This window comes from Mytilus edulis, chromosome 8, assembly GCF_963676685.1.
Source record: "Mytilus edulis chromosome 8, xbMytEdul2.2, whole genome shotgun sequence".
Lineage (NCBI taxonomy): Eukaryota > Metazoa > Mollusca > Bivalvia > Mytilida > Mytilidae > Mytilus > Mytilus edulis.
In genome coordinates, this window is record NC_092351.1 from 65,366,154 (window position 1) to 65,393,757 (window position 27,604).

General features: G+C 31.7%; 1 protein-coding gene across 2 annotated transcripts; it reads left to right on the forward strand.

Annotated features, from left to right (window-relative positions):
- Positions 1–558: 558 nt before the first annotated feature.
- LOC139486090 (SLAIN motif-containing protein 2-like) lies at positions 559–27,336 on the forward strand. Of its 2 annotated transcripts, XM_071270791.1 has the most exons (10): positions 587–982; positions 11,434–11,579; positions 12,204–12,350; positions 13,015–13,200; positions 15,284–15,322; positions 15,702–15,788; positions 18,803–18,910; positions 20,232–20,541; positions 21,233–26,655; positions 26,933–27,336. In XM_071270791.1, exons 1-9 carry the CDS (start codon positions 702–704, stop codon positions 21,303–21,305), a joined length of 1,377 nt encoding a protein of 458 aa, XP_071126892.1. In that variant the 5' UTR covers positions 587–701; the 3' UTR covers positions 21,306–26,655; positions 26,933–27,336. The 2 variants fall into 2 exon arrangements, with proteins under 2 accessions (XP_071126893.1, XP_071126892.1); XM_071270792.1 differs by lacking the exon at positions 15,702–15,788 and having other exon boundaries at positions 559–982.
- Positions 27,337–27,604: the final 268 nt, after the last annotated feature.

The following is a 27,604-nucleotide window of genomic DNA, read 5'->3' on the forward strand; positions in this document are numbered from 1 at the left end:
CTTGTGTACATAAGAAATCTGAGAAGACTGTTGACATTCGGAAGGAATTTTTAACATATAGACGTATTCAGAAGGATAAAGTACATACATGAGGTTTGAACATTTTATCCCAAGTGTGTTGTACATAAGCAAAATTAATATGCATTTGCTTTTCATCATGGAGTGTCTGCATATATATTTTTAAAATTTCGTATCAGAAAATATCTCGACTCTATATAAGAAACGGGTTTCTCGATTCGCACTTTCTATAGAATGATACTTCATACAAAAAAGTAATAAAAGATGAATACACGGCTATAATTAGCAATTCATAGCCTTCAGATTGTGTTTCAGATCGATTTATGACATTTATAGAACTCATACAGACTCATTATACAACTTGCTAAATTTTCAGTCTATAGGTCGGTTTATTCATTATTCTTTGGGACGATATTTCGCAAAAATAATTCCTAACCGGATCATTTTTAATCGATAATTAATACTAATCAAGAGATCAAAGGATTGCGCACCTGCCAATGATTCATAATGAATCTAGTGATCGCACAGCAATCTATGAGTGAAAATGTAAACGGAAGTTACCATTTGCGCATGCGTGTTTAAACTAAACACAAAATGGCTTCCAAGATATGAAGTGTGTCCCAACTGTGTTCAATTTTGTATTTTACAAAGTCATTTGACTATAAAACTAATGTCCAATAACCATGGATAGCGGAGATTCATCGATAGACCCAGAAGCGGAAGTTCGCAAACTCCAAGATCTAGTCAAAAAGCTTGAAAAGCAAAATGAAGTGCTTCGTTCTAGACAAAAAAACAATTCAGAAAACGTACAGAACGGTGAAATTGAACATGGGAAATTGACTTTACATCATAATAACAATATTCCCGACACCTTAAATCTAAAGAATCAACCTGCTGAATCAGGCGATGATTCTGAATTGGTTGATATCGAAAATCTTTCAATGAAAGATGAAGAAGACAGTTGGTAAGGCAAATGTATAAGAAATTATTCATCATCCTGCAGTCCTGTCATATGTTTTCATTGTGACATGTTTTTTTTTCTTTCTATATTTGAAACAACAGCACTACAACTGTACAAAAGTAGCATTACAAGTTCTGGAAATCTCTAAATTTGGTAAGGTTAATGAATTCGGTAACGGTTACCGAATTCATTTACTGAACCATTAACGAATTAGGCATTTATAAATACGGTAAAAATGGCATGCTGGGAACAACTTCATACAGAACTATAGACAAATTTAAAGAATTATGCCTGGTAAAATTAAAATCTATCTACAGGTTGATGAAAATCGATGTCAAACATTCAAAATCCTTCTCATTTTTGTCTCGCATAAAGGAGTCAAAAATCGAGACATAGGTATGCTGTTTTCGGTGGTGGCGGCGTCAACAATGTATTAGTTAGTGATTAGGTCTAGTTTATGGTGAACCACTAGTGGTACATGTACAATGTAGGTCAAAGATATTTGGTATGCAGTTGTATAAGCAGTGCTCTAGCTAGAATTCAAAAGGGGCAGGGTGCCAGGGGAGGGCAGGGCACTTTTTTATGATAGGAGAAGGCACTGCTCATTTTTTTTTCTACGTCCCTGCGTGTATCACGAGTTCACATATTTTTTTACTGTATATATTGTTAATAAAGATGCATTTATAAAGTTGTTGTTTTGATTATTTATTCTATAAAATTTGCATAAGAAAAGTCATTCATACTATATCATGTTCATAATACATGGCAATACACATTCATACTATTAACCAAAAGAGGCAAAATAAACTTACTATTCTCCCCACCCCCTCTGCTTCCAAAAGAAAGAACATAAACTAAACATCTCATAGTTTACCATACATGTACATGACAGAGAAGTTGTATTTCAAAATGTCATCTAGAGCTTGGCCCTCAAAACCTGTTTTTATTGTTCGTGTATAAGAATATCTTATTTAGTATAGCTTCATCAAGTTGATTTGTGATGAGAGTATTACTGCACACTTGCATTTTAGTAACATGACAGGTTGGACATCATTCAAACAAAATAATAGTTCATATTTCTATATTGAGAATAAATAAAACATGGATTGCCAAAAGTATGATTATCAAAAATAAATTGCAATATATTTTTTTTTGTATGTTCAAAGACAGTTAATATCCTTAAGGTAACATTCTTATATAATTTTGTATTCAATTGGTTATTTTTTCCTATTTTTAATACTAGATAATATTTTAGGGGCACAATTTTGTAATAAGCATTTTCAGGGGAAATAACTCCAAAATTAATTTCCATGTTTACGTCTGCTTGTCGCTCACAAGTTGAGATGTACGATGTTTCTGTGTCAGAAGGCATAGTTTTATTTTGATTACTTCAATTCAATTCTAAATTCATGAAAGTCTTCATTCGCACACACTTTCATTGTGACTTGAAGATCGAAAGAAAATGCCGACACATTCATCATATTTATGACAAAAAGGTACATTGTCGTAATTAAATTACCTAGTAATTAACACCTTTAATTGAAGTCTTATCCACAATAATTAATTGTAATAACATGATAAACCTCATTACCTGGGGGCAATCTCCAGGTGTCATATTTGTAATTCAACTTCTGATAAGAAATCGATGAAACAAAGGCAATTTTACCAAAACGGCACAAGGGTTTTTTTTTTAAAACGGCGTCAGGGCAGAAGGGCGCGACTGAGGGCACACAGGGCGCGGCTGAGGGCACCCAGGGCGCGGCGCCCTTCTATTTTGGGCTAACGAGACCACTGATAAGTATTGGCACATCTCATCACCATGGAAATTATGTGGCCCCGCCCCCTCAGTTATGGTCTATTGACTTTGAAATTTTATTTGTTTTTCATGTATTAGTTTGTGATTAGGGCACTTTAGGAACCACTAGTGGTAGGTAAATGATAATTGGTATGCAGTTGCATAAGCATTGGCATATCTCATTTCCATGGAGAATCGGATTGTTTGGCCCTGCACCCTCTGTCATGGTCCAATGACTTTAAAAATTTTGGTTAGTTTTCATGTTTTAGTTTGTGATTAGGTCAGTTTATGGAGAACCACTAGTGGTAGGTCAATGATATTTCAGTGTTCTCCCCAGGCCGTTTTAGCTCTGCCATTATCAGCGCTATCACAATTTCCCACTATTCTATTGCACTGACCGCAGTGCTATCTAACTCAAGCGCGTTGCTATATTTTTTTCGTAATTATCATAATTTTTCAAATTTCCCGCTTATTTTTCACTTCAGATCACATGATCAACTCGTTTTCTATTTCTAAATGAATTATTTCCATTGTATTAAGTAACACCGTGGAACCAGTCTAATAAATTTTACAAAATGGTGACTTTGAAAGATGAAAATAAACAAAGATTTCAACATTGACATCTATTGTTTTAATTTAAAGAATAAATCATTGTAAATAGAGGCATATACAAATGTATGAATGAAATGCGATAAAATAAATTGACTGCATTTTCCGACGACACTCAAAATTTTGTTTAGCGAACTTTGAGAACAAACAATGATTTTAAAAGCGATTTAAACACAGGGTTTTATTACCATTTCAAGCATTTGCCGGGCTTACCATAGCTATCCATACGAACACCGAAGAAGCTTTGAAGTATTAATTATAACCTTTTCGAACTAATAATAGGTAAGGCAGCAATTCTACAGTAATGAATTTTACCATTTGAAAACAATTGAGAGGATATGATTAGAAAAACAAACCCCAAGCTGATACAACTTGAGAAATTCACTTTCTCGATGTCCAGTTTGGATGAAGCCATTTGAATATTATATACAGTGTTCCAGCTAGGTTTTCAAAAGGGCAGGGTGCCAATCCTGAAAAAGGGCATTTAACGCGCGATATGATAATATGAAAAGGGCATATTTTAATAAAAGATGTTAATCAAACATTTGTGTTTATTCGTTGAATCACAGGTTATACAAGAACAACATCTTTAGCCCATATAGAACTCTATCTTTCTACTTTTAAGGCTGAAAAACTTGTCAAGCAGCTTGTCACACAAGTTTTTTTTATCATTGCTTGGCACAGTTGAACTTTATATGCAGTATGTTTTGAAAGGAGATCTGTTTCATACTGTTTCTATGGTCTACCACATTTTACCAGTTTCACCTTTCTACTTCTGCTGTGCTTGATGGCAATACAGCACAAAACAGCTGTGCTCACTCAGTAAATTCACAATTTTAGGATATAAAGCAACAGTGAAAAATAATATCAAAAATAAAGAATACAGAAAAAGATGACCAAGGCACCCTACCAACACTGCTACTAAGACCCTCTTTAACTTTTCCCATAACTCAAAATAAATACCTAAACATATATATTCTTAAGCAAGAAGTATGGAGACACATTTTAGAATATGTAAATGGGTTACTCAATGCTAGGAAAAAAATCAGATTGAGTTATCTTTCTTTATTCGGGTGTGCTCCTTCTTTGGAGGATTATAAACAGTACGTAAATATGATCACAATATGGCGGCCGATTTTGTTATTTTCGTATCAAAAATGAAGGCAGTCAATGACAAATACGTCTGAATTTTCTGTTTATTTTACAGAAAACAAGTAAAACAATGTCTTCAACGAGTTTATAATGGTTTTCCAACTTTCTGTCATTACGTTTCTTCCATGAAACTACGGTAAACATCGCAAATTGTGCCCAAGTTGTTGTATGCACATTTCTTCAAAGATAATTGCCGACTGACCGATTCTATTTGAAGGAATTAATGAATTTTTTTCCATCGATGACAGCAGAAAAAGGTTCCAAATGAAATCATTTGATGAGCCCGCATGCTTCTTTGATAATAGTACTAAAATCTACAGCTTTTTAAATTTTCTGTTTTCTGTCACACAGGGTATACATGTGGGAACAGATTCCTACCCCTTTTTTTAGTAGTAAAACACTGAAAATTGATCATTGATGCTAAGCAGCAATTTATTATAATTGTCGAGGGGTAGTACTCTTGCACTCTCTTTATTTAATGAACAGATGTGTTTTGATGTTTGACTTGTTGACAGAATTTAATCTTGAAGAGTGGGGTTCTGACAATATTGTTAAAATTTCAGGTTTTGAGAAAAGTGAAAATCTTTCTTATTAAATTTATGGAAAAAATGTAGATATTTTAATAGGACATGATTATTTTTCCTTCTCTTTCTTCTTTTCCTTATAAACTGTTGTGGGACCAGCCTGAGAAGATTTAAAAGAATAAAAAGTAGACATGGTGCAGGGGCAGATTCATTTATAAATGAACATGAATCATACACCATGTCTCCCTACTGGAGAAAGCTTTCTATTTCTTTTTACACATTGTCTGCCCCCTTGTCGTAAATTTTAGTATTTCCTGTCTATTTGTATTACTTTACTAACGTCTTTGACGTTGACACTACTATTTCTTTGTTTTCTAGCAGTGTACGTATATGTGCAGTTTATTTTTAAAAATCCTAGGATTTTTACCGAGTCACTGTGGATTTTACTCTTAAATATTTTGCAACCATGTGATTACATTTTGCATATTTGACAGCCAATATGCTGCACGGTTGTTCAGAGCCATGCTTGTTTATTTAAAATCTAGGTTCTTGAAACACTTGACTTATCTGTATTGGTCATTGCTATCAAACGTTTTGAAGATCTGTAGTTTTCTAAACGAAGAGTCGGATCCGGAAAGAAAGAAAAACTCGGGTTTTTGATATTTTTTTATTTTTGTCAATAAAATGTTTAGGGTCGGCGTCAGAAACGGAGGTAGGGTCGGGAAACCGGAAACACACTATTTATTTATTTTGGCCTAAACAAAGTCATAATCTTTTCCCCAGGTAAATTTTAGTAATTAGCGTATCATATCAATACGCAAATTAATATGCAATCGATCTTCAAAAAAGGCAGGGCGCCCTGGAAACTGTAAAAAGGGCACAGGGCGCCACTCTGAAAAGGGCGGGCGCCGCGCCCTCTGAAAACGGCCTAGCTGGAACACTGATATAACGTTAAGCTCAGAAAAATGACAAATCGTTATGCTAAAAAATGTCAATTCCTCAATTTCCTGTCAAAAGTCGTAAGGTTAACAGTACACTGGTACAGTGGGTTACAAAACCAAACACAGAAGCTGACAATGACTTTATTGTTGGACTTAAGGATGTACTTAGGCGAGGTTTTGGAATTTGTGTCAAATGTTCGAATTCCTTGGTGTTTTTCTATACAATACAATATAAAATATTTTGCCCCATAACACCCATTTATTTTTTCATATAAGGTTTATTAGCTCATGAAAGGTCATTTACCAAAATTTTAGAAGATTCTTGATTTTCTTTCTTTGGTTTTGAGACCGAAATAATATCAATGCAAATAAAAGGTAAAAGTCCGAGTCAGCCTTTTCCCGCCATATTTTAAATCTCAAATATCTCGAAAAGGAGGTCCATGACCTATCAATATTTTTAGCTTATTTTTATCCTTAAAGAGTGCTCTACCTGCTTATAGTATCAATTTTAACTTCTTAATTTATTAATTTTCACCTAACCTCACCTAAGTACATCCTTAAATGTTCAGTTCTGCAACATCACCTGTTAGCTATATATACATTGACAGTGCTCTAGCTAGAAATCAAAAGGGGCAGGGTGCCAGTGGAGGGCAGGGCAATTATTATGATAAGAAAAGGCACTGCTCATTTTTTTGTTTACGTTTCTGTGAATATCACGAGTTAACTAATTTAACAATGTTTAGAACATGGATTGCTAAAAGTATAATTATCAAGTAGAAATTGCAATATTTTTTTTTTAATATGTTCAAAGACAATTAATATCTTTAAGGTAACATTATTATGTTATTATATATTCAATTGGTAATTTATTCCTTTTTTTGTTACTAGATAATATTTTAAGAGCACAAATTTGTAATAATCTAAAACAGGGGAAGTAACTCCAAAATCAATTTCCACCAGTTTGGGTTAATTAAAAACTGTGCTTGTCGCTAACAAGTTGAGATGGAAGGCATTTCTGTGAAGGCATACTTTTATTTTGATGACTTAAATTCAATTCTAAAGTCATGAAAGTCTTCACTTATATACGCTCTTAGTTCCATTGTGACTTGGAGATCGAGACCCAAGCTAAACACACTCGCTGACACATTCATCAAAAGTATGACAAAAAGATGCATTGTCCTAATTAAATTACCTAGTTATTTACACCTTTGAAGTCTTTATCATTGTAATTGAGTGTAATGACATGATTAACCTGGGGGCAACCACACAGGAGATCAGAAATCGATGAAACAAAATTTTACCAAAACGGCACAAGATAATTTTGGAAAAAGACATCAGGACAGAAGGGCGCGGATGAAGGCACCCAGGGCGCGGCTGAGGGCACCCAGGGCGCGGCGCCCTTCTATTTTGGGCTAGCGAGACCACTGCATTGATAATAAATCCTCACCATGCTCACATAGGCAGTGTGGAATAGATAGACCCATCATGGAAAAGACTTCTCCTTGGGTTTTATACACAGATAATATGAGGATTGTACGAATTTACAATGTAGAAAATAAGACGTTTTCTTCTATCATGTCTATATCCATGATATCCAGAAAATAATATTAGCAAACAAAGGGGTAACTTCCATGAGCATGATGAGGACATCATTACAAGAGAAAACATCAATAGCATAATATAAGAAAAACACATAACAAATCAAGTACAAACCAACCGCGTACCGCAACAAAGTTACTGAGAATTGTCTAAAATCACGCGCTTACCACAGCGCTATCCAAAAATCCTGGGGAGAACACTGTTAAATTTGGTATGCAGTTGTATTAGCATTGGCACATCTCATTTCCATGGTGATTATTTGGATCTGCCCCCCTCAGTTATGGTCTTGACTTTGAAATTTAAATTATTTTTGTGTATTAGTTTGTGATTAGTTCACTTTATAAGGAACCCCTAGTGGTACCTGGTACTTGTCAATGATAATTGGTATGCAGTAGCATAAGCATTGGCATATCTCGTTTCCATCATGTCCATTGAGATTATTTAGCCCCATCTCTCAGTTATGGTTTATTGACTTTGAAATTTTTGCTTAGTTTACAATGGTTTACATGTTTTAGTTTGTGGTTGGAGTTGTTGAAATTGAACTACTTATGATAAGTCAATGGTATTTAGTATGCAGTTGTATTAGCATTGGCACATCTCATTTCCATGGAGATTTTTTAGCTTTCAGGAAATGTTGCTATTTAATTTCAACATTTGCATTATCAAAATGACAAAAAAGCAAGACATATATATCTGTGATAACAGTTTATCTAGTATTTATAAATGCCAAAAACCAAATAAAATCTGAAGTTACCGAAATTTGTTAATGGTTCAGAGATTTCCAGAACCATCATGAGGTCGAGACCACCATTGTCGTCACTTGATTTTCGTTGTTCACAAATATAGTCCGTAGTGTTGACAGTGGGTTACTTGCCATTAATTTTTATACCCCTTCCAAATTTATTTCTCCATGTTTAATGCCTCAAATTGCAAGTAGGGGGGTGAAATTACACTGTAAAAAAATTTGGGTCCAGAATTTTAAAGGAAAGTAGTGATTTGTTCCAGCTGAAAAAGGTTTAAAATTAGCACTTCGGAAGCTGTCAAAAGATTTCAAGACGCCCTAAACATAAAATTGTCCATATTTTGAGTTAGAGACAATGAAGTTTTCTGTAATTTTGATATAATTTGTCCCAAAAGTAGTACAACACACTGTAAACATGGTAAAAGTTTCTTTGAGAAAGGGCAGGTGGGATTTTTTTTATTTTCATTTATGTTCTAAAAGAAATGCACTACCAAATAATTGTGGTCTCAGACCTAAGACCTTATTGCTATTTGTCCGTTATTACTGGACATCACAAAAGTTCCCGTAAAATTTTGACATCATATACATTTGTACATGTCATAATAGAAAATATCTTACACCACAATTGAAAAGTGATTGCTGTATGCATTGATTGATGATGTCAAAAGTTGAAGTCAAACAGATTCTTGGGTCAAGCAGGAATACATGTAGCAATAAGGTGTATTAAAATTACCTTTTCAACCATTTTTATTCATTGTTATTGGGATACGATTGCTTTCAAGCAATCTGTAGACTTATACCGGTGGCTCAGAGCAATTTCCCTCACGTCAATCGTTTTATTCTAAACATTAAGGGAACATCTCAGATTCTTATGATTGTCTTGCTTTAAAAGGTAAAAACAAACAAAGGGATTGAACTTAATCAACTTTCCTATAATGTTCTTTTCATAATCTTCATGTTTGATAATTCCCTTGGTTTCGATGCGTGTTTTTAACAACACGGAAAATCAGAATTAAGCAGTATTTATATTTAGTGTAGTTATAAATTTAGAAACACGTCAGAGGGAATTCCCAGTTTTGATAAAATGCGAGAGTTCTCTGAATACCGATAAATCTATTTCTGTCATATAAGAACTGAAGTGGAGTTTTTCTTATGTTACCGTTATGAAACTGATATTTGAGATTGTACTTCCATAAAGAAATTGAGAACCATCTAGGTCGTTTAATAAGCATTTAATATATCTTGCCCCAGGGTTTGATTTGGAAATTATGCGCATGCGTATAGTTTTCTTGACTTTAAGGGGTTTTAGATTGAATGGTTGCTCTGGATTCCCCACTCAATTAATTAATTTATAACTCATGGGATCTTTTCTATGTATGTCTGCTATTGAGGGTTATTGTTGTTGCATAATTTTAAATCATATGCATCATTTAGATTAAAATAAATATATTCCACATCGTAGAACACCCCTTCAGGCGAAATGGAGTCTTCCATATTATCGTTTCGAGTTTGTCTCCCTTCCTCAGTCAGAGCTCAGACATAAACAAGTCTGAATCTGCTTTTAACTCATAGAGGTCTAAACTTGTAAGTTTTAGGATTTGTCTCCCTTTAATGTCAGACAAATTACGACTTGAATATAAGTCCAATATTGTTAAACAAGAAATAATTGACCAGAATCAAAAAGTTGCAAATATCGACTCCTACAAGTCGATGAGTGATCAAAATTGGTTAATTTCAAGACCCACGCATACTTATAAGGAGGTCATGCATCTAAATCAAATAATGATAACATTGAAAGCCAATGCTTTGTCTTCTAAAGAAAAATATGAATGAGAGTCTAAAAAATCGGAGATAATGTTAATGAACCTTACAATGCAACCACCTGGAATCACACTTAATGAGGAAAAACATCTGTGTTTAGTAAGGATGTTCAATTAGATAATTAAATATAGATAGCTCAAGTCCTTGTGAACTCTCATACAGGTTTTTGCTGTCATAGGTGGTGTAGTTTGGCCACAAAGTAACATTAAGTTTTTTCACCAACATAAATAGACCTAAACAAGTCTGACATTTTCTGACTTAGATAAGTCTAAAATTGAAACTACATTTTTATAATAAATACATGTTTCGACTTATTAAAGTCAAAAACAAAAATCGACTTGTTTATGTCTGAGCTCTGACTGTTCCTGCAGTAACTTCCGTGAATTCTGAATATAAACAAGACGTCGAGTATTGGCTGGTTCTGTCAATAAATGTCGTATTATATTAAAAACGAATGCAATTTAAACCGATAAATGTGTACAGAAAGGAGCCATGATGACTGACCCAAAGGAAATTAAATATTTAAAGAGTTAGGAATGGGGTTCCTCCTAGAATTAACGTAAACTGGACCCCTGTTGTGTTCACTTATCGCTACACTGGCCTTTTGTGCAAAGCTATAGATAGAACGCTGACCAGTTTAGAATTAACGTAGGAAAAAAGGTGATAAGATACGAATTGAAATCTACATCTACATCATACGACGATCCATCAACACATTGATGACTATACGTCGGCGCATCGCTAACAGACACTTAATAAAATATAATATAACCAATGAGTGAAATAAAATACCTTCTCTGACATCTCTCACTCTGAGTCAGTCAGTGACTGCTGTGGAAAGTAAACTTGGTATTGATAGTACAAAAATAAAACACAATAGACCTAATTACATTGTTCATACACTTTTATCCGGGTTAGGCTATTTTGTAACTATTTTACATGTCTGTTTGTCATTTGAATTAGTTTTGAAAATAATATTATCCAGCTACATGCATACATGTGTCAATGAAACAATGGCAATTGTATCCCTCAGAGCAATCTGCTCTTTGATTAAACACATGATGTCATAATGCAATACATGTATGTATATTCATATTGCATATCATGATTATGACTAATTGCTTCAGATCACAAAAATTCAATCTAAAAAAGAGTTACATGCCCTTGAATTCTGCAACTGGGGAGAACACTATGTATACACATGTAATAGTACTCAACTTTGTTACAAAATGTTATTAACATTGTTGTTATAATTGTATTTTTATTTACAGGTTATATTCATCCCCCAAACCTGCCACGCCTTCACAGAACAGAGTTAGTCCATACAAATGGGTTCGGCAAGAATTTGAGCACCCAAGTCCAGAGGTGGAATCTGTGAAGAGGTCCTTAATTTTCAAACTTGATGAAGCTGCTAGAAGTAAGATAGTATTTATAAATATAGATTCTTACATGTACAATGATGTACATTGTAACATGTACCAATGCATTATCAGATTCATCTATTCTAGATAGTTAAAATATATATTTATTAGTTATTATAAACTATTGAGATGAGATAAATCTGATAATCATCCACTAGTAACTAAATGTATGTAAAAATCTCAGTTTGTTTCTCATATTTCTGTAATGATGATAATGATTTAAAAAATATCTTTTTCGATAAACTTAAATCCCTTTTGATTGAATTCCACAAATCCACAAAATTGTCATTTTCATCTTCCCATGTTTGCAATTTTTTTTTATACATGTACAAAGGGTTAAGACGGTTAAATTGCAGCAGAATTAGAGAATAGTCATTATAGTCTAGATGATAGTGGTCATAGATAGGTGGTAGATAAATTCAAAGTCAAACTTTTATTTTTTTGTAATAGTATTTTATACATGTATCAGAGTTATGTAAACCATTAAAAAAGGTCAACTTTCCATTCATGTACATTTATTTTGTCTGCTTGTAAGAAATCGAATGGGATTAATTGTTCTTCTTTGTTGATTATATTTGTTAATCCTTGCTTTCAAATTTCAAAACTGATTACTTTTTCAGTGAGTAGGAGTTGTAGTACACCAGTATTTGGAAGTTACAGTACACCAAGAACTTATACTAAGATGAGTCATTCTGCTGATAGTACACCTGTCATGCCTGTATATAATAACAAACCTGTCATCAGGAAATCATTGGCAACGTCTTACGGTAAGAATTGTGTCATATTATTATTATACAGTACTCCAAAGGGGCCTCAGTGGTCAAGTGGTGTAAGTAGTTACTACTGTAATCACTAGCCATTCAACACTGAGGTTGTTAGTTCGAACCCTGCACAAACGGGTGCACTCGACTCCAATAATAATTTAATAGGATTGTCAGTTTTCATATCGAAAGTCAGTGGCTTTTCTGAGCACTCAGACTTTCTCCACCAATAAAAACCGGCCTCCATAAAACAGTGCTTAAAAATGGCGTTAAAACACCAAAAAATCAAATTAGATATATACAGTACTCTAAAAAGGGGGAGTAAATACAATGTTGCAATGACATACCATTTGCCAAAAAAAATATAGACAGCACCATAGTCAAAAGAAAAATGGAACAAATAACAGTCAACAAATTGTCTGACAAAATTAATCTAAGCTTGAACTCATTGTCATAGATCTTTCAGTTTAGTGTCCATGATGCTTTCAGTAAAATCTTTATTTTTAGGACTTTCAACGTTGAATTAATGGTCAGTAAAGAAGGTGAGACATTTTAGCTTGTGCACTCTTATCTTGATTATCTGTAAGCTTGATACACCAGTAATCAAAAACTATTTTATTAAAGTGCATTTGAATTGTGTTTTGAATTTTGTTTTCATTATCAATTTTAGGAAGTAATATTGGAATGGGTAAAAATGTTGATACTGGAACATTTACCAGACCTAAACGAACCAGACCTCAAGTAAATGATATGCCACCAGATCATGCAAAGCTTCCTGAAGAATCAGACAGTACAGATAGTAAAAATCATCCAAATGTTTCAGATATAGAAAATTTAGCAAAATTACAAGAAGAGAGTAAGTCTGCATTGACTCTGCAAATATTATTTGAGTCTAAACTAATAATTTGGTGGATATGAACAAAGAATTTTGAATGGAAATTATGTTTAAAAATCAGGGTTCACGCTACCAGGCGACTTTGGCGAAGAAGTCGCCTTCCTGACCTTCACTTCGCTTTCCCCGACCCCCAAAAGCGAAATCAAGTCGCCCTGTTCTTGACGATACTCGCTTTCAGTCGCTTCTGTCATCGGACATTTTTAATTTTTACCAAGTTGATGAAACATCATTTTTTTATTGATAATTAAAGAAATTCAGACATAAACAATTCAATATATTTAGAAAAGAGGTTGAAGCATTGTCTTCGCAGTGTGTAGCAGGTTATTTGATAAAAATACAACTTTTTATCACTTCATGCATTTTCGCAAGTTCCGGTGCTTGTTACTCAAAAACGTACATCAACCTAAATTTCGGCGCCAAAATAAGTTTGTTACTTCATTTAAACGTGATAAAAGTTGCCTCCAGTAAATGTTTAATCCATTTATTGCATTAAAAACGTCATGTTCCTTTCCAAATAAGTTGTCAAACATCGTTTATTTTTGTAAATTTTCTTGCATTCGTCCGCCATTGACCGATTTCTAAACTACGGATCTGAACCGGACCAGCTATGACAGAAATCCGTACTTTTACAATAATTACCATGGACGCACGGATGGAACAGCTGACAGAAGAATATTGATCCCAAAGGGAAAAATTGCGCATTCCACACACATTAAGATACTTTTGGTTACATCTAATTAATTGGTGTATATAATTCCCTATATTTTTTATGGATTGTTTCAAACTAATGATTAAAGTTGCTTAACTCTGAGACTATCATACTAATATCAATATATTATGGCCCAGCTTAATAACTTTTATATTTTTTTATGAGAAACACTGAATTTCATACACAAGATAATTTTTAATTAAATTGTAATTGATAGATATTATAATTTCTTTACATTTTTTAAAATAATTGGGTTTTTTTTAGTGCTAGATATTTAGTTGGTAGTTTCTCACAAGAACCTTAGTAAAACTTAAACAACTTTTTATTTCAAATGTTACTTTAATTGTATTTATTTTTACTCAGATATGAATTGAACAATATAAATAGAACATTATTTACATATGGCCCTTTATACTATTGTAAAATCCAAACATTGTAGCGCACCGCGCGAATGAGCACTTCTCTTTCAAATCTCACCACTTCTCCCTATCAGTTTCAAAAAGAGAAGTCACTTCTCCCTATAATTCTGAAGTAGTGTGAGCCCTGAAAATAAGCTGTTGTATACATGTATCATATTATTACAACTGCATGCTGCACACATGCATGTATCATAGTTTCATTAGATACATGTTGCTGACAATATATGTACAACGATTCATACTTAAATAAAACAAAAAACAAAAGCAATTTATGAATGATAAAATCCAAAAACAGTTGTTGACACTTGTTGTATCAAACTCACTCGGCCTGAAATACTGCAAAAGTCACAAATTTAAAACCTTGTTCCTGAAATTAAAGCACAGTATTTTGCATTAATTTAATTGTTTTCAGTCTTGCTGTGATGAGTTGAAATTTTGTTGAACACAAGTATACCATGTTTAAAGCTTATAGTGTTCAAACAAAGCTGTTATATAAAAATAAGGAGATGTAAATGTAAGCAATAAAAGGCAACTAGTTTCAACAATGAAAAACCCATAATGTATGGGTGGCTTTAAAAGGCCCAAACATGAAAAATATGAAACCATTCAATTCAGAAAACTGACTGCTTGATTTACAACCAAACAATTTGTGAAACAAATATAACAGACATGAACCAATGACAACCTATACAATGTTGTATTTTTTGTTCCAAAGTCAGATTTAAAAGATACAAAGCTTTACTCATGAATAGTTAAATTCAACTCTTTATTCAACGAACAAAAAGTAAACATGCTGAGACCGAAATATAGGAATAAAATATATGTAACAACAAAAGGGCCTTTTACATTGAAATAAGATAAAAAGTAAAGCCCTGTCTATATACTTATTAATTTATTACAACCACTGTATTTTCAGGTTTACGGCAAAGTATGTCACAGTCTTCACCAAGAAGAGGTAATAATAAAGTCTAGATTACTTTAGAAAAAAGTTTAGAGAAAAATTATATATATTATACATGCATCACCTATAAAGATAGAAGCAGGTCTAAAAACTGCAGTACTTGATTAGTCTGTCAAAAATAAAACTTTCGATAGTTTCTAAGCTTTTTGAGATGGAATGATTTAGTGTTACTCATTACAGTAATGTATCTGACAACCCTGATATTCATATTTAAACAATAGATTTATGAGAACGTTGAGGTTTAGTTAAAGAAATCATATTTTTTTTTTTTGTGTAATTATTAAATTCATAGAAATTATATTACTTTTATTTGAAATCAAAAAGTATACAGTTAGAAAATTTTATTGTTTATAAATGTACTATTTTTGTTCAGCCCCAAAACCACGACAGATTCCTCAATCTGTTAACACAGAAAATGATAACCATGTGGGTAATAGATGTAGCCCAAACAAATTTGACGGTAAGGAGCATGATTGTGGTTGAAACATCTTTCTACAGAACTGGTTCCTAGATAGTATAAGCTCACTGCATCTTCTATGATTTTTCTTTTTTTTTTGTAAAACAAATAGAACTAAGTCACATGTTTTGTAAAACAAATAGAACTGAAGAAATCATGTTATCTCTGATGTTAAAGACTTATTTGTATGTAGATCTTATAGATTATCGTTGATCATCTCAACAAAATTGATTTTCTAATTTGAGCCAGTACGGCGAAAGTGCGAAAGGCAATTGAGTTGAAATGACCGATGATAATCTGTTTATCGCTATTTTACCTATGACGACGTTGACTATTTCATGTCAATTTCGTTACCAACGCCACATGCCTGCTAAGTTTCTAGCGATAATTTTCCATCTCAAGCGAGTAGCATGATATGAAAAATTATCACAAAAAAAGATCAAAGGAAAAATGCACAAAATAGCGATAATTATAGATTATCGATGCTCATTTCAACAAGATTGATTTTCTCGATAGGGCAGGTATGGAGAAAGTGATAAAAAGCAATTGAGTTGAGATTGCCAATGATAATCTGTTAATCGCTACTTTAAGTTAACATGGTTTATCATTTTATTGTGTCCTTAGTTTCTAGGGATAATTTTTCATATTACTCTCCTGTGCTGAGAAAGGAAATCTGTCAGTAAGATCAAAGAAAAGTTTCGTAAAATTGCGATAATATTAATTACATATATGAAACAAGTTTTAGCACAATGAGAAATTACATTTGTAAATGTTGGAATTTGAATTGTATGGATTGGGGTCTTAGGGAAAAAGTGTTGTCCAACTAAAAAAGCTTGAAATTCAAAGTTTAAATTAATTTTAAATACTTTGAATGCATTTGTGACCTTTGTAAGTGAACATTAAGTCATAGTTATTTACAAGTTATGAAAGTTGCATTAAACAGTTCTGTAGAGGGATATCCTGACCAATTTACATGTTGTTAGCATGGCTGTCATGCATGGTTACTTTGAATTTCAAAATTTCTGTATTGTAATGTCTATGTACTCTAAATGATAAAAACTATGTATCGTAATGTCTATGTGGGCTAAATGACAAAACTATATATTGTAATGTCCATGTGCACTAAATGACAAAACTGAAATGATTCTTATTGATGTATTACAGGTTATGCTTTATTTGTTGTTACAAATACACCACATTTAAATATACCATTTAAGGATGTTCGCTTGGCATGTTTTTAAATTTTTGTCAGATTTACAGAAAACCTCTGGTTTTATCCATTTGAATGCCTAAAAAAATTGTGTCCATTGACCCCCAAAAAAGTCTTATTAAATTCTTGTTATTTTTTAATAGTTTTCGAGCACTTAAACTTGTCCATGATAAAGCTATAAAAATTCAAGAGAGAACATTGTGCCTGACAAAAAATAAATGGCTAATATCTCAAAAACAATGACATTGAACTTTATTTTTTAACTCGTTTGGTTCCTTTAATAATACCCTATCAATATATACTAGTGTTATGAAAAGCTTGTTTTTTTTTATAAACTGAGTAGAAAACCTCCTTGAAGCTTATTCTTTGCAAATATTTTTAATTTGTTCCTTTGTTCTTATAACTGAGTTTGCAAGGTCTCACTATAGAGCATTCTTGGTAGTATTTCAGTTTGGATGTCTTAAACAATGAATATTCATGCGATGATGTGACATTAATTTCTTAACAATCTTTTAGACCTTTCTGGTAATATTAATGAAAATTATATGAATAATATCCCATAGAATTATCAGTCTTATTTACGAAGAAAGTATTAGAAAAATGAAACCTCACACATCGAATGATCTTTTATGTGGTATATTTAAACATGGTGTAGATAATTTTATAATTTTTCCATTGGCATATAAATTTAATTTGTGTAAGAGTTATTGCCCATTTGGCAAAGTTGACAGAAATTTGATTATTTTTTTTTGTGCAGTATGGATGTGTTTCATGTATTGTCTACATATTACATATATATCTGTAACTAACATGTACAAATACTTTTAAACCGTATAAATACAGTTTTGTTTTGTCATAAGTTGAGGCATGTGCTGGCTTTTTTTCCTTTTTTTTTAATAAATCATTGATGTGTCATGCATATACCATATATGTATGAAAAAAGTAAAATAAGAATTTTTCAGAATTTAAACATAGTTTTACAAAACTCTAAGACATCTTGACATTGTTAGATAGATTTCTCATTGAAACATTCATAATAATAATTGCTAAAGATACATATAAATATAATTACCCCCCAAAAAAATTCTTCTGCGATCGGCATGAAAAAATTGGATCAATTTCATGTCAACATGGTCAAAGCTTTTTACATGCTCTTACAACCTTAAAAACAGCCTTCTTTTTCATTGGAAAGGCTTTGTGTATAAAATGCATCTTATATATTTTTAAGGCCAAAGCAAAGTAGTTTTATTTATATTTTTTTAAATACTTTTTACAGTAATGTTTTTTTTTTTTTTTTTTATTATTATTACATATTTCATATAATGTATATAGAAATATTTTGTTCTAAACACACACTGTCTGTGGATTAAAATAAATTAACATTTCATTTTTGCTTCAGACACCATAGCCAGAGTAATAATTCAAAAGACAGCTGTTTTATTCCTCATTTTCTCAGTCAGTCTTCTTTGTCAAATTAAAAGAAGGAAACATGAGGGATATTCAAACTTAAGTATCAAAAATAAACTGACATATCCATGGCTAAAAAAGAAAAAGACAAACAGACAAACAAGATCTTCTTTTATTGCATAGCAATATATTATTCCCCATAGAAAGTAACCAAAAGTAAGCGTGCAATAAATTCCAATATTGCACTAGTGCAATAAATCTTTAAAATTCATGACGTCATCAATGCCAAAATCTTAGTTTAAACCAATTTTTACTCTCAAATATTATATTGCTATACAATAAAGGGTTGTTGTCCCTCGTAGAACATATATTGTTAAATTCCTATTTTATTTTACTTTAGGTGAGAGACATCTAAGTCAGAGTAATAGTTTAGGTTCTGATGCCAGTAGTCCTCCTGATAGTCCACATGCTAGTAATCAGTATTTAAATAATTATAATAATAATCAAGGTAAGTAACTCTCTGTATCTTTTATGTAAGAATAACTTCCCTTTGTGCCACAGAAACATTTTGTAACAAGTTAACATGATTTTTTTTTTAAAGCTGATCATTCTGTTAGTAATTGCAAGCTTAAGTTGTCTGTTATTGTTTACCATGGTATGCGTATACAGATGTAATTCAATGTTAAGGTGATTTTGTTTGAAGTTGATAAGACAAACAGCAATTTGGATAGCATTAGATTAGAGCACTTTACCTCATAGGGGGGAGGTTGTTGAACAAAATACTAAGCACTGCCGTTTACACAAAGAATACACAACATTTCTTTAACAGACACATCAAAAAAATAATGAACAGCAGAATAGCCAAATGATAAAAAGTAAATATGAAATGAAAAATATAACCACAGAAAAGTCAGATTATTCTGTCTAACTTTTATCTAGCATTGATCATGTTGATAACCACTACAAAGGATCATAAGGTGAATATTTGTTTCCATCATTTCAGTCTCTTCAGAATTATCTGTCATCTTGAATAAAATTGGCAGATTTTGATCAGTCAATATTACAAATCTGTACACAAGTATATCAGTGAGAGACCAATGTACTGTGGATTCGTTTATTTATCGTTGATTTCGTGGTTTTCCCAATTTCTGTATACAAAGCATATTGCAAATTTGTTATTAGTTCACATGTATCCATGAAACCCACCAAAATTGGTATCCAACGAATTATAAATCAACAGTATCAAAGTTAGATATGTACATTTTGATACCAAATATTGCTTGGTGCTGCATTTTTTAAGAATTGAATGCTTCTTTTTGTAACTTCATTAGGGTGTAAAAGCGTTGACCGAAGTTCATTTTGTATGAAGCGCAGAAGCGCTTCTTACTAAAAATGTGGGCACGGTCAACGCTTTTACAACCCTATGAAGTTACAAAAAGAAGCATTCAATACTTATAATTACATTTTTTAGCTCTGATCATGAAAACATGAATTTTATAATTGTTTTATTTAATTCACCTGTGCACTTAATTGTGGGACCACGTGTTATCATGAATGAAAAGTTTTATTGAGTGATGCAATTGCTTAAGGAATAACACGTGATGTGCAGTTAGCCAATCAGAATAAAGTATTATGATGAAACATCCATCTAACATGTCTAATGTAATTATTTATAAATGAGAAGAGGTTGTAAGGCAACTTGTCAAGTTGTTCTAGTCATCCACATAGATAAAGGTCAATCTAGCATATTTCTTTAAATTTGGATTAACACAAAAGAAAGAAGCAAAAATTGTATCAAATTATATAAATGATTATATGTTCTATTGCAGAAAATCCAGGTTTAAGAAGGAGTTACCAAAATGTATCAAGATTACCACAAACATCTGGACAATATGGTAGTGACCCTTATCTAGACAATTATTCCTCTGGCGGTAGTGATGACTGTGAACAAACTGTATCTCCAAAAGTGCGTCAGTATTCACGCCTTCAAGCGCCTGGTCGGCCAGGATCACCTAATGTTAGTGGTTTAAGACAACCTAGTCCTAGAGGGCCTTCACCTCAAAGAACTGGTCTTCCAACACCATCTAGACGGACTATACCAAGGCCTGGAAATAGCAAGCTTGCAACTCCTGTTAGAAGGTACAGGATTATCCTTTTCAGTCTTAGCGATAAACTTTTGAATCCACAAGACCGAATCACAATTTTACGAAAATTAAAGTTGGATGTTGTTTGCTTGTAGAGAAGAATTTTACAAGCCTGAAAGCAATTTTACAAGCCTGGGCCGTAGGACTTGTGGTTAAGCATGAATTTAAGCTCAATTTACTTAAAGGGCCATATAAGCTTTTGTCATCATTTTTTGTATAACAAAAATCTTCACTTATGATGTAACTACTGAGCCCAATGTTTCGAAACTATTCTCTAATATTTCTGAGAGAATCATGTTTAAAAGTGGTATTGTGGAACTTGATCCATTGAGCAACATGGTCAGATTTAAATTAACTTCAAATTAAACAAAGGAGTAAAATGCAGTTCTTGACCTTTATCTCAAAAACTAAGCAGTTTCTATAGCAAATTAAATGTTTTGGAATTTTTAGAGTTATTGCCCCTCAAGTGTAAATTTTTAAGTTTAAGTTTTTACTTGAAAACAGTAATAATTTTAAATTTCAAAAAAATATATATCAACAGTAAACATAATAAAATGGCAACACACTTTGGTATGAAGTTTAGCTCTATAATTTATCAGTGACTGTTGTATATGTTAGAAAAATCAATGAAAAAGTTCAAGATTTTGATGCTTCTGATTTTATTTTATATTATTATTTTTTTCCAGAAGTGGATTACCTGCCCCTAGATCGACGTCTTCTCAACGTCATGATGACAGTTGGAAGGAAGGATGTTTTTGATGTAGATATTTCACAAATGGCATTTATTTATTGTTTAATAATGCTCAAGGCTGTATTATAAAACCTTGTAGGAGGATATTATATCAGGCTTAGCTATTATAAATCATCAATTGTTTTGCAGAAGACTTTGAGCAGAAGTGTTCATTTATCTTACGTCAGATTCAATTACATACAAGTATACAGTGATAAAGTTACAGTCTAGTTTTCAGAGAGAAATTAATAGCAATCGACCCTATAATTAATAGGCACTCATTAGAAGGGAAAACTATAAACAGGTGCCCTTTAAAACATTGGTCTAATAACACCAAGGTTAAAACTATAAGTTTTCCAGGAGGATGGAATGAAACTGTCTCCATTTGTATTTTTTTATGAAAGATTTGTCAATGCATTGTCGGATTCTTATTTACAGAACTTCAGAATAATTTCTCTTGAATAAGTTAGAAAAAGGTATCCAAATAGTCACTTTAAACTTGACATTTCTTTGCATTGAAGGTAAATGTTCATTAAATCTATTCAGAAGAAAAATTAACGTATACACATTGTAATTTAGAAATGATTAATTTGATGAAATAACCTTAAGGATTACCTTCATAAAATTTGAATTGATATTAACCCATATATAGAGCACATTGATTGAGTAATATGATTTGTGTAGTGGTAAATATTTTTACACCATACTAACAAATTCACAGATTGTCAGTTCTTCACTGTCTGTATTATATATATATGGTAAATTGACTGTTTTGGTCATGTGACTGATTTACAATGATTTATTTCTCAATGAAAAACATTTTGGTCATTTATTTGGTTGATCTGAGTCATACTGTGATAAAAACTTTATGTTGTCCAAGTTTTCAACTTTGACCTTGAACTTAAGGTGCTATATTATTTTCTTATTAAATTTTACATGTTTTCTTAGTTTTTGTTGAACATGTCTTATCTTGTGAAATGTTTGTTCCTCAGTTTGATTATATTTAATTAAAACCTCTCATTATGTATTTACTTAGGCCTAAATAAAAAAAATGCTTTTCAATCACCCCTACAACTTTCCAATGCTTCTCACATCATCATTTATCAACACAATCCTTAAATTCTTCATTCCCTGTACTCGTAAAATTATTTTCTCTGAACAGCAAAAGAACACAATTATTGATATTAAACATAAAACAAATCCAATTCATCGTACTCTACTAATCAGTAGGATTGTTCAATGCTTAAATATATCATAAAGTGCTATTTATTATTTATTACTAAGGCTATTTCATAAAAATGGGTGCAGGAGGAAAGGTTAGGAGATAAAAATCCAACATGCTGTTTTTTAGTAGTGGTACACACATCACATAGACAAACAGGTAGAACCTTAAAGATCCTCAATCCATGTCTAAAAATATTTGTTTGCCCTCCCCCATTCATTTAAATGGAATAGCCAAAAGTATTATAATATATACTATGTACTAAACCATTTTATATATCATTCATATGTCCGTGTTAAAATATGGATGAGTGAAGGTTTAAAAGGGAATTTGGACATTGTTTTTTGTGTATTTCTCCAGAATTTTATATATCAATTTAGACTCGTGTATATAAGAACAGTAAAAAAAACGTAGATTATTAAGATTATTCAGGATAAATTACATACTGAATCTGTCAGTTGAATTAAAGGAATATTATAATAAGAAGTTAGTATGAATGTAGAAGATTTACCAAACAGAAAGTGTTCTAAAAATGTTCAAAAAAAATATTTTACTGAAACGTAAAGGGTTTGTACTTCATTGTTAGGATTTTGTAAAGCATGACCTAATGTATATGTTATACATATTTTTATCAATCATAACCAATTATATAGATTTTTATAGTCCACATGTTTTTTTCCTTTATTCATGTTTTAAATTTGTGTCCTATGAAGACTGTAGAGAGATATATGTAAATTATTTGAACTTGCCAAAGTATGGAAGTATATAAGTGCCACATGTTAGTAAATTATTGGGTGATAAAACTTTAGTGTCAATCTTACCAATGCTTAAAGTTGGGAATCAATGCAAAATTCTCCACGCTAATAAAACTTCAACTAAGATTAAGATACAACACAAATAAACAGCTGATGTTTTTATTCTATTCATAGGCAAATGAAATCTAGATTTATGTATGTTGAGATAATTTTCAGACTCTGATCAAGCTATTTTTAATAGGGAGTTCCAACCATATGTCCCTATACAAAAGCATGAGTTGTCATATAAAAAATTTGGGGAGAGGGTGTTCTAAGCCATGGAACACCCCATGAATCTGCCACTGATTATTCAAATGATTGACCTTATTTTAAAGATAAACTATAAATATATATAGGCAAGAGGTTTTCAAATACTATCTATATTCTTCAAAGATTATTGGTAATGGTGGCACTATTTGCTTTCCATACCAAACGACGTGTATATTCAGTATGAAAGGTTTATTTATGCTTGTAATTTGTATAACTGGAAAAGGAACCCTGACCTCAAATTACTATTTTTGTAGTTTTTATTTCATTTGTAGTTATTCGAGTATAATTTTGTTAAAAGTTAAGTTTAAGTTAATGTAAGTAGTTGTTGAAGTAGAAAAGTTATTTTTGTATATTTTGTTATAATTGGATTGGTGGAATTACATTTATACATAAACACCAAATTGTGATAAGTTGGAATATTATCTTTATGCTTCTTTTAATATGTTGCATACTAGTAGCGTTTAGTTCTCAACCATATATGAAGCTGAACTAAATATAGCTTTCGTTACCAGTTCATGGTATCCTTATGTCTGTCAATTGGCAATTTATGTCAGTTATATGTTCTTGTTGCAGTTAATTCCAAATTATTTCTGCATTATCAAACATTCCCTCTTTCCCATGGGACAGTTCCCAAGTTTCAACCTCGGCCACAAACTTTACGGTACATTCTTCATAAGAATTGAATTGTTTTCTTAACATTCATTAAATACTTGTTAATAAATATTAATCATGTAAATCATAACAACTCAATTAATTTCAAAATTTAACTAGTAATACGTTTATGATGTAGCTTTTTCTTCTCAGTGCAATATTTGGTTGAGAACTGCTGTTATACTATCAGATGCTAGAATTACTAATGTAAATGTTTTGGTCAATAGCTTTTTTGCAGTACATTTAATGAAGGGTTGGTGGCCTAGGAATATAAAATGAAAGAAAAAGTAGTTTTTATAATGCATTGTTTATACACTTTTATTTGTTGTGGAATGCTGTTCAATCTATTATTTTGTTAAGCTTTATAAAATGACATCCATACAACATCAATTCTATGCATATTTGTGTTTTATGTTACATGTTTATGTCATTGTTGTAAAAATGTTTTAAATACCTGTATCAACTATTTGAAATATAACTTGGAAAAAATAATATATGAAGCTTCACAAGATCACTTCTTTTTGTTATATATAGCAACAGAATGAACCTCACAATAATTAATAATTGATAATGGATACAACAAACATTTTCAGGCATGTTATGTTCTTAACAGTTAGTGCTAACATAGAATTCAGAATTTTATTTTAATCAGCAGATTCTTCTTTCATGAATGTGGACCTTTTCATTCTTGCTTATTTTTAAATGGAGGATCTTGTTTCAAATAATATGAAGAAATGTATATCTATGTTTAATTTATCTTGATTGAAAGATATGAAAGAAATAATATGAGCTATGATTTTCACCAGAGAAAATGTAAGTGTGTGTAATGAGTATTATATATATATGTGTGTAAATTTGTATGTACAAGAATACATCTTTTATATAAGATTCTGTAATGTAGGCAAGTCCTAGGAATAAAAGCGATGCATAGATATATTTAATGTGACAGCAACCCAACAACAAATAAACTACCATTACAATTAGAAATTTGGATATTATTTTGCTAATATATAAAAGAGTTTATTAAGTTGTTAAGATAAAATAATAATTATACCCTCACTCTAAAACGGCCTCGTATATCTGGCTGTTCTCGTGGGATTTTGTCTATGTGTGTTACATTTTAGTGTTATGTCGTCGTTCTCCTCTTATATTTAATGCGTTTCCCTGGGTTTTAGTTTGTTACCCCGATTTTGTTTTTTTGTCCATGGATTTATGAGTTTTGAACAGCGGTATACTACTGTTGCCTTTATATATCTGGCTGTTTATCCATCCATAGACTGTCATTTCGTCTGACAAATCTTAAATTGTCAGGACACATTTCATAATTACATTCAGATTGAGCCCTTTACTGTTTATTTCATCAAACATATCAAACGGTCAAAACATCATCAAGGATCTGTTATCAGAATAGGTTAATTTCACAATGCTATAAAACATTCTATGGACTCGTAAAACTTGACCCCTTGTCATTTGGAGTAGAAGATTAAAAATAAAAGATAAATTGACTCTAATGTTAATTTAAAAGAACTTGCATAAGTCGAAAAAAATTATATTAACTTTATTGGTAAAGTAAGGCTCTTTATACATAAGTGGCAATTAGGAACATTAGGGCTCACTTGTGAGCTAGTTAAATGACTTCCTCAAAACAGCCAGAAAGATGCAGATAGATACAGGATCCTATTTACCGTCATTTAAGATAGCTTTCCATGCCCAATTTTTACTGAAGTATAATCTTTTTAAAAAAAAAAATTCATTCATGTCTTGTTTACTTTTGCTTATCGTTTCATTGCATATGAACTTTATTTCGAAACAAGATACATAAGGTTTCTGCTAAAAAAAAGTGCAAAAATATTTTAACTGAGCTCTTCTATTTTTGCTGATTAAGAAATTGATATGACATTGTCCCATGCTAGAACTGCCATTTATTTTGTTTTATCAATGATTAATTAATTACTATTCAACACACAACCTCATCAAAGATGTAAGTTTTCATTATTCATTGAATTAAAGCGGATTGTTCTGATCCTTATCTATTGGTCTTTAAAGATTCAATAATTAAGTATTCACTCACATCAATGTGTCCTCCATTTTACAAACATGGCTACTGAAAAGCAAAACCTAGCATTGTGGGTAATAATATTACCAAAATGACAAGAGGGAGAACTGAAAAATCTAACATCAATATTTTGAGTAACAAACAGTAGATTTGCGCATAGAGGTTATGGGATACCTTTACTTTTATCCTTTCTTTTTTGCGACATATGCCTTCATTACAGATTCTGAATTTGTTTCCCAAAACTGTGGATATATATTGGGATTAAGTCCTATAGAGTTTCCCATAATTATATCATTCTCTAATGTTAATTATGGATGTTAAATTAAAAGAAGAAAAAAAAAGCATGTATTTAAAAATTATATTTTTCAATATCATATTGAACATAGATTCTTTTTATGCCCCATTTAGGGGCATTATGTTTTCTGGTCTGCGTCCGTCTGTTCGTTCGTTCGTTCGTCCGTCTGTCCCGCTTCAGGTTTAAGTTTTTGGTCGAGGTAGTTTTTGATGAAGTTGAAGTCTAATCAACTTGGAACTTAGTATATATGTTCTGTATGATATGATCTTTCTAATTTTAATTCCAAATTAGAGATTTAACCCCATTTTCATGGTCCACTGAACATAGAAAATGATAGTGCGGATGGGGCATCCGTGTACTGGGGACACATTCTTGTTTCAAAAGAGTTATATGGCTCAAACTAGAAAATTCTTTTACACTTAATTGCACTAAAATATTTGTTCGTGCAATTTTTTTCCAAATATTACTTCATTTTGTTTTCTTGTTGACTGCATGACCATACAGATCACAATACTGCCTAGAATACTTCTTGATTCCCAATATTTTACAGTTGTATTATAAAGTATTAGAATATCTTGTGAGCAAACCAAACAGAAAGGGTTTTACTTTCTACATAGCTTGATGGAATGACAGTTATATTAAATATGTTGTGGTGTTGGTCTTGTACACACATTGATCTCCAGTGTTTGTCATTATGTATCCTTGTTATATGAACAATCATGAGGAAAATGTGTTATCTGTTAAAAGATAATAATAAAAATGCTGAACTATATATTCAATGTTAACTTATTCTTATACTTTATAATGAAATATTGTAAAATTTTGGAATTATTGCGTGTATTAATTGTTTCGATTTTTGTAGATGGGGGGAAAAAAAGAGATACTGGTATTTTTAACTATTTCAATTTAAGAAAAAATATTCGTACAATATAATGATGTATATAATATCAAAATCGTTCACCATACAAGTTCTAATTGATGTGATACTCGCCAAGCCCAATTATTTGCATTAAACAGGCTATTATTTGAACTTGGAATTA

What these genes read in the sequence shown, in the direction of transcription:
- LOC139486090 (XM_071270791.1), top strand. Translation starts at nt 702, where the DNA reads ATGGATAGCGGAGATTCATCGATAGACCCAGAAGCGGAAGTTCGCAAA. An exon ending in ACTTGATGAAGCTGCTAGAA is followed by an intron (nt 11,580 to 12,203) that starts GTAAGATAGTAT and finishes TTACTTTTTCAG; the next exon opens with TGAGTAGGAGTTGTAGTACA. An exon ending in ACAGTCTTCACCAAGAAGAG is followed by an intron (nt 15,323 to 15,701) that starts GTAATAATAAAG and finishes ATTTTTGTTCAG; the next exon opens with CCCCAAAACCACGACAGATT.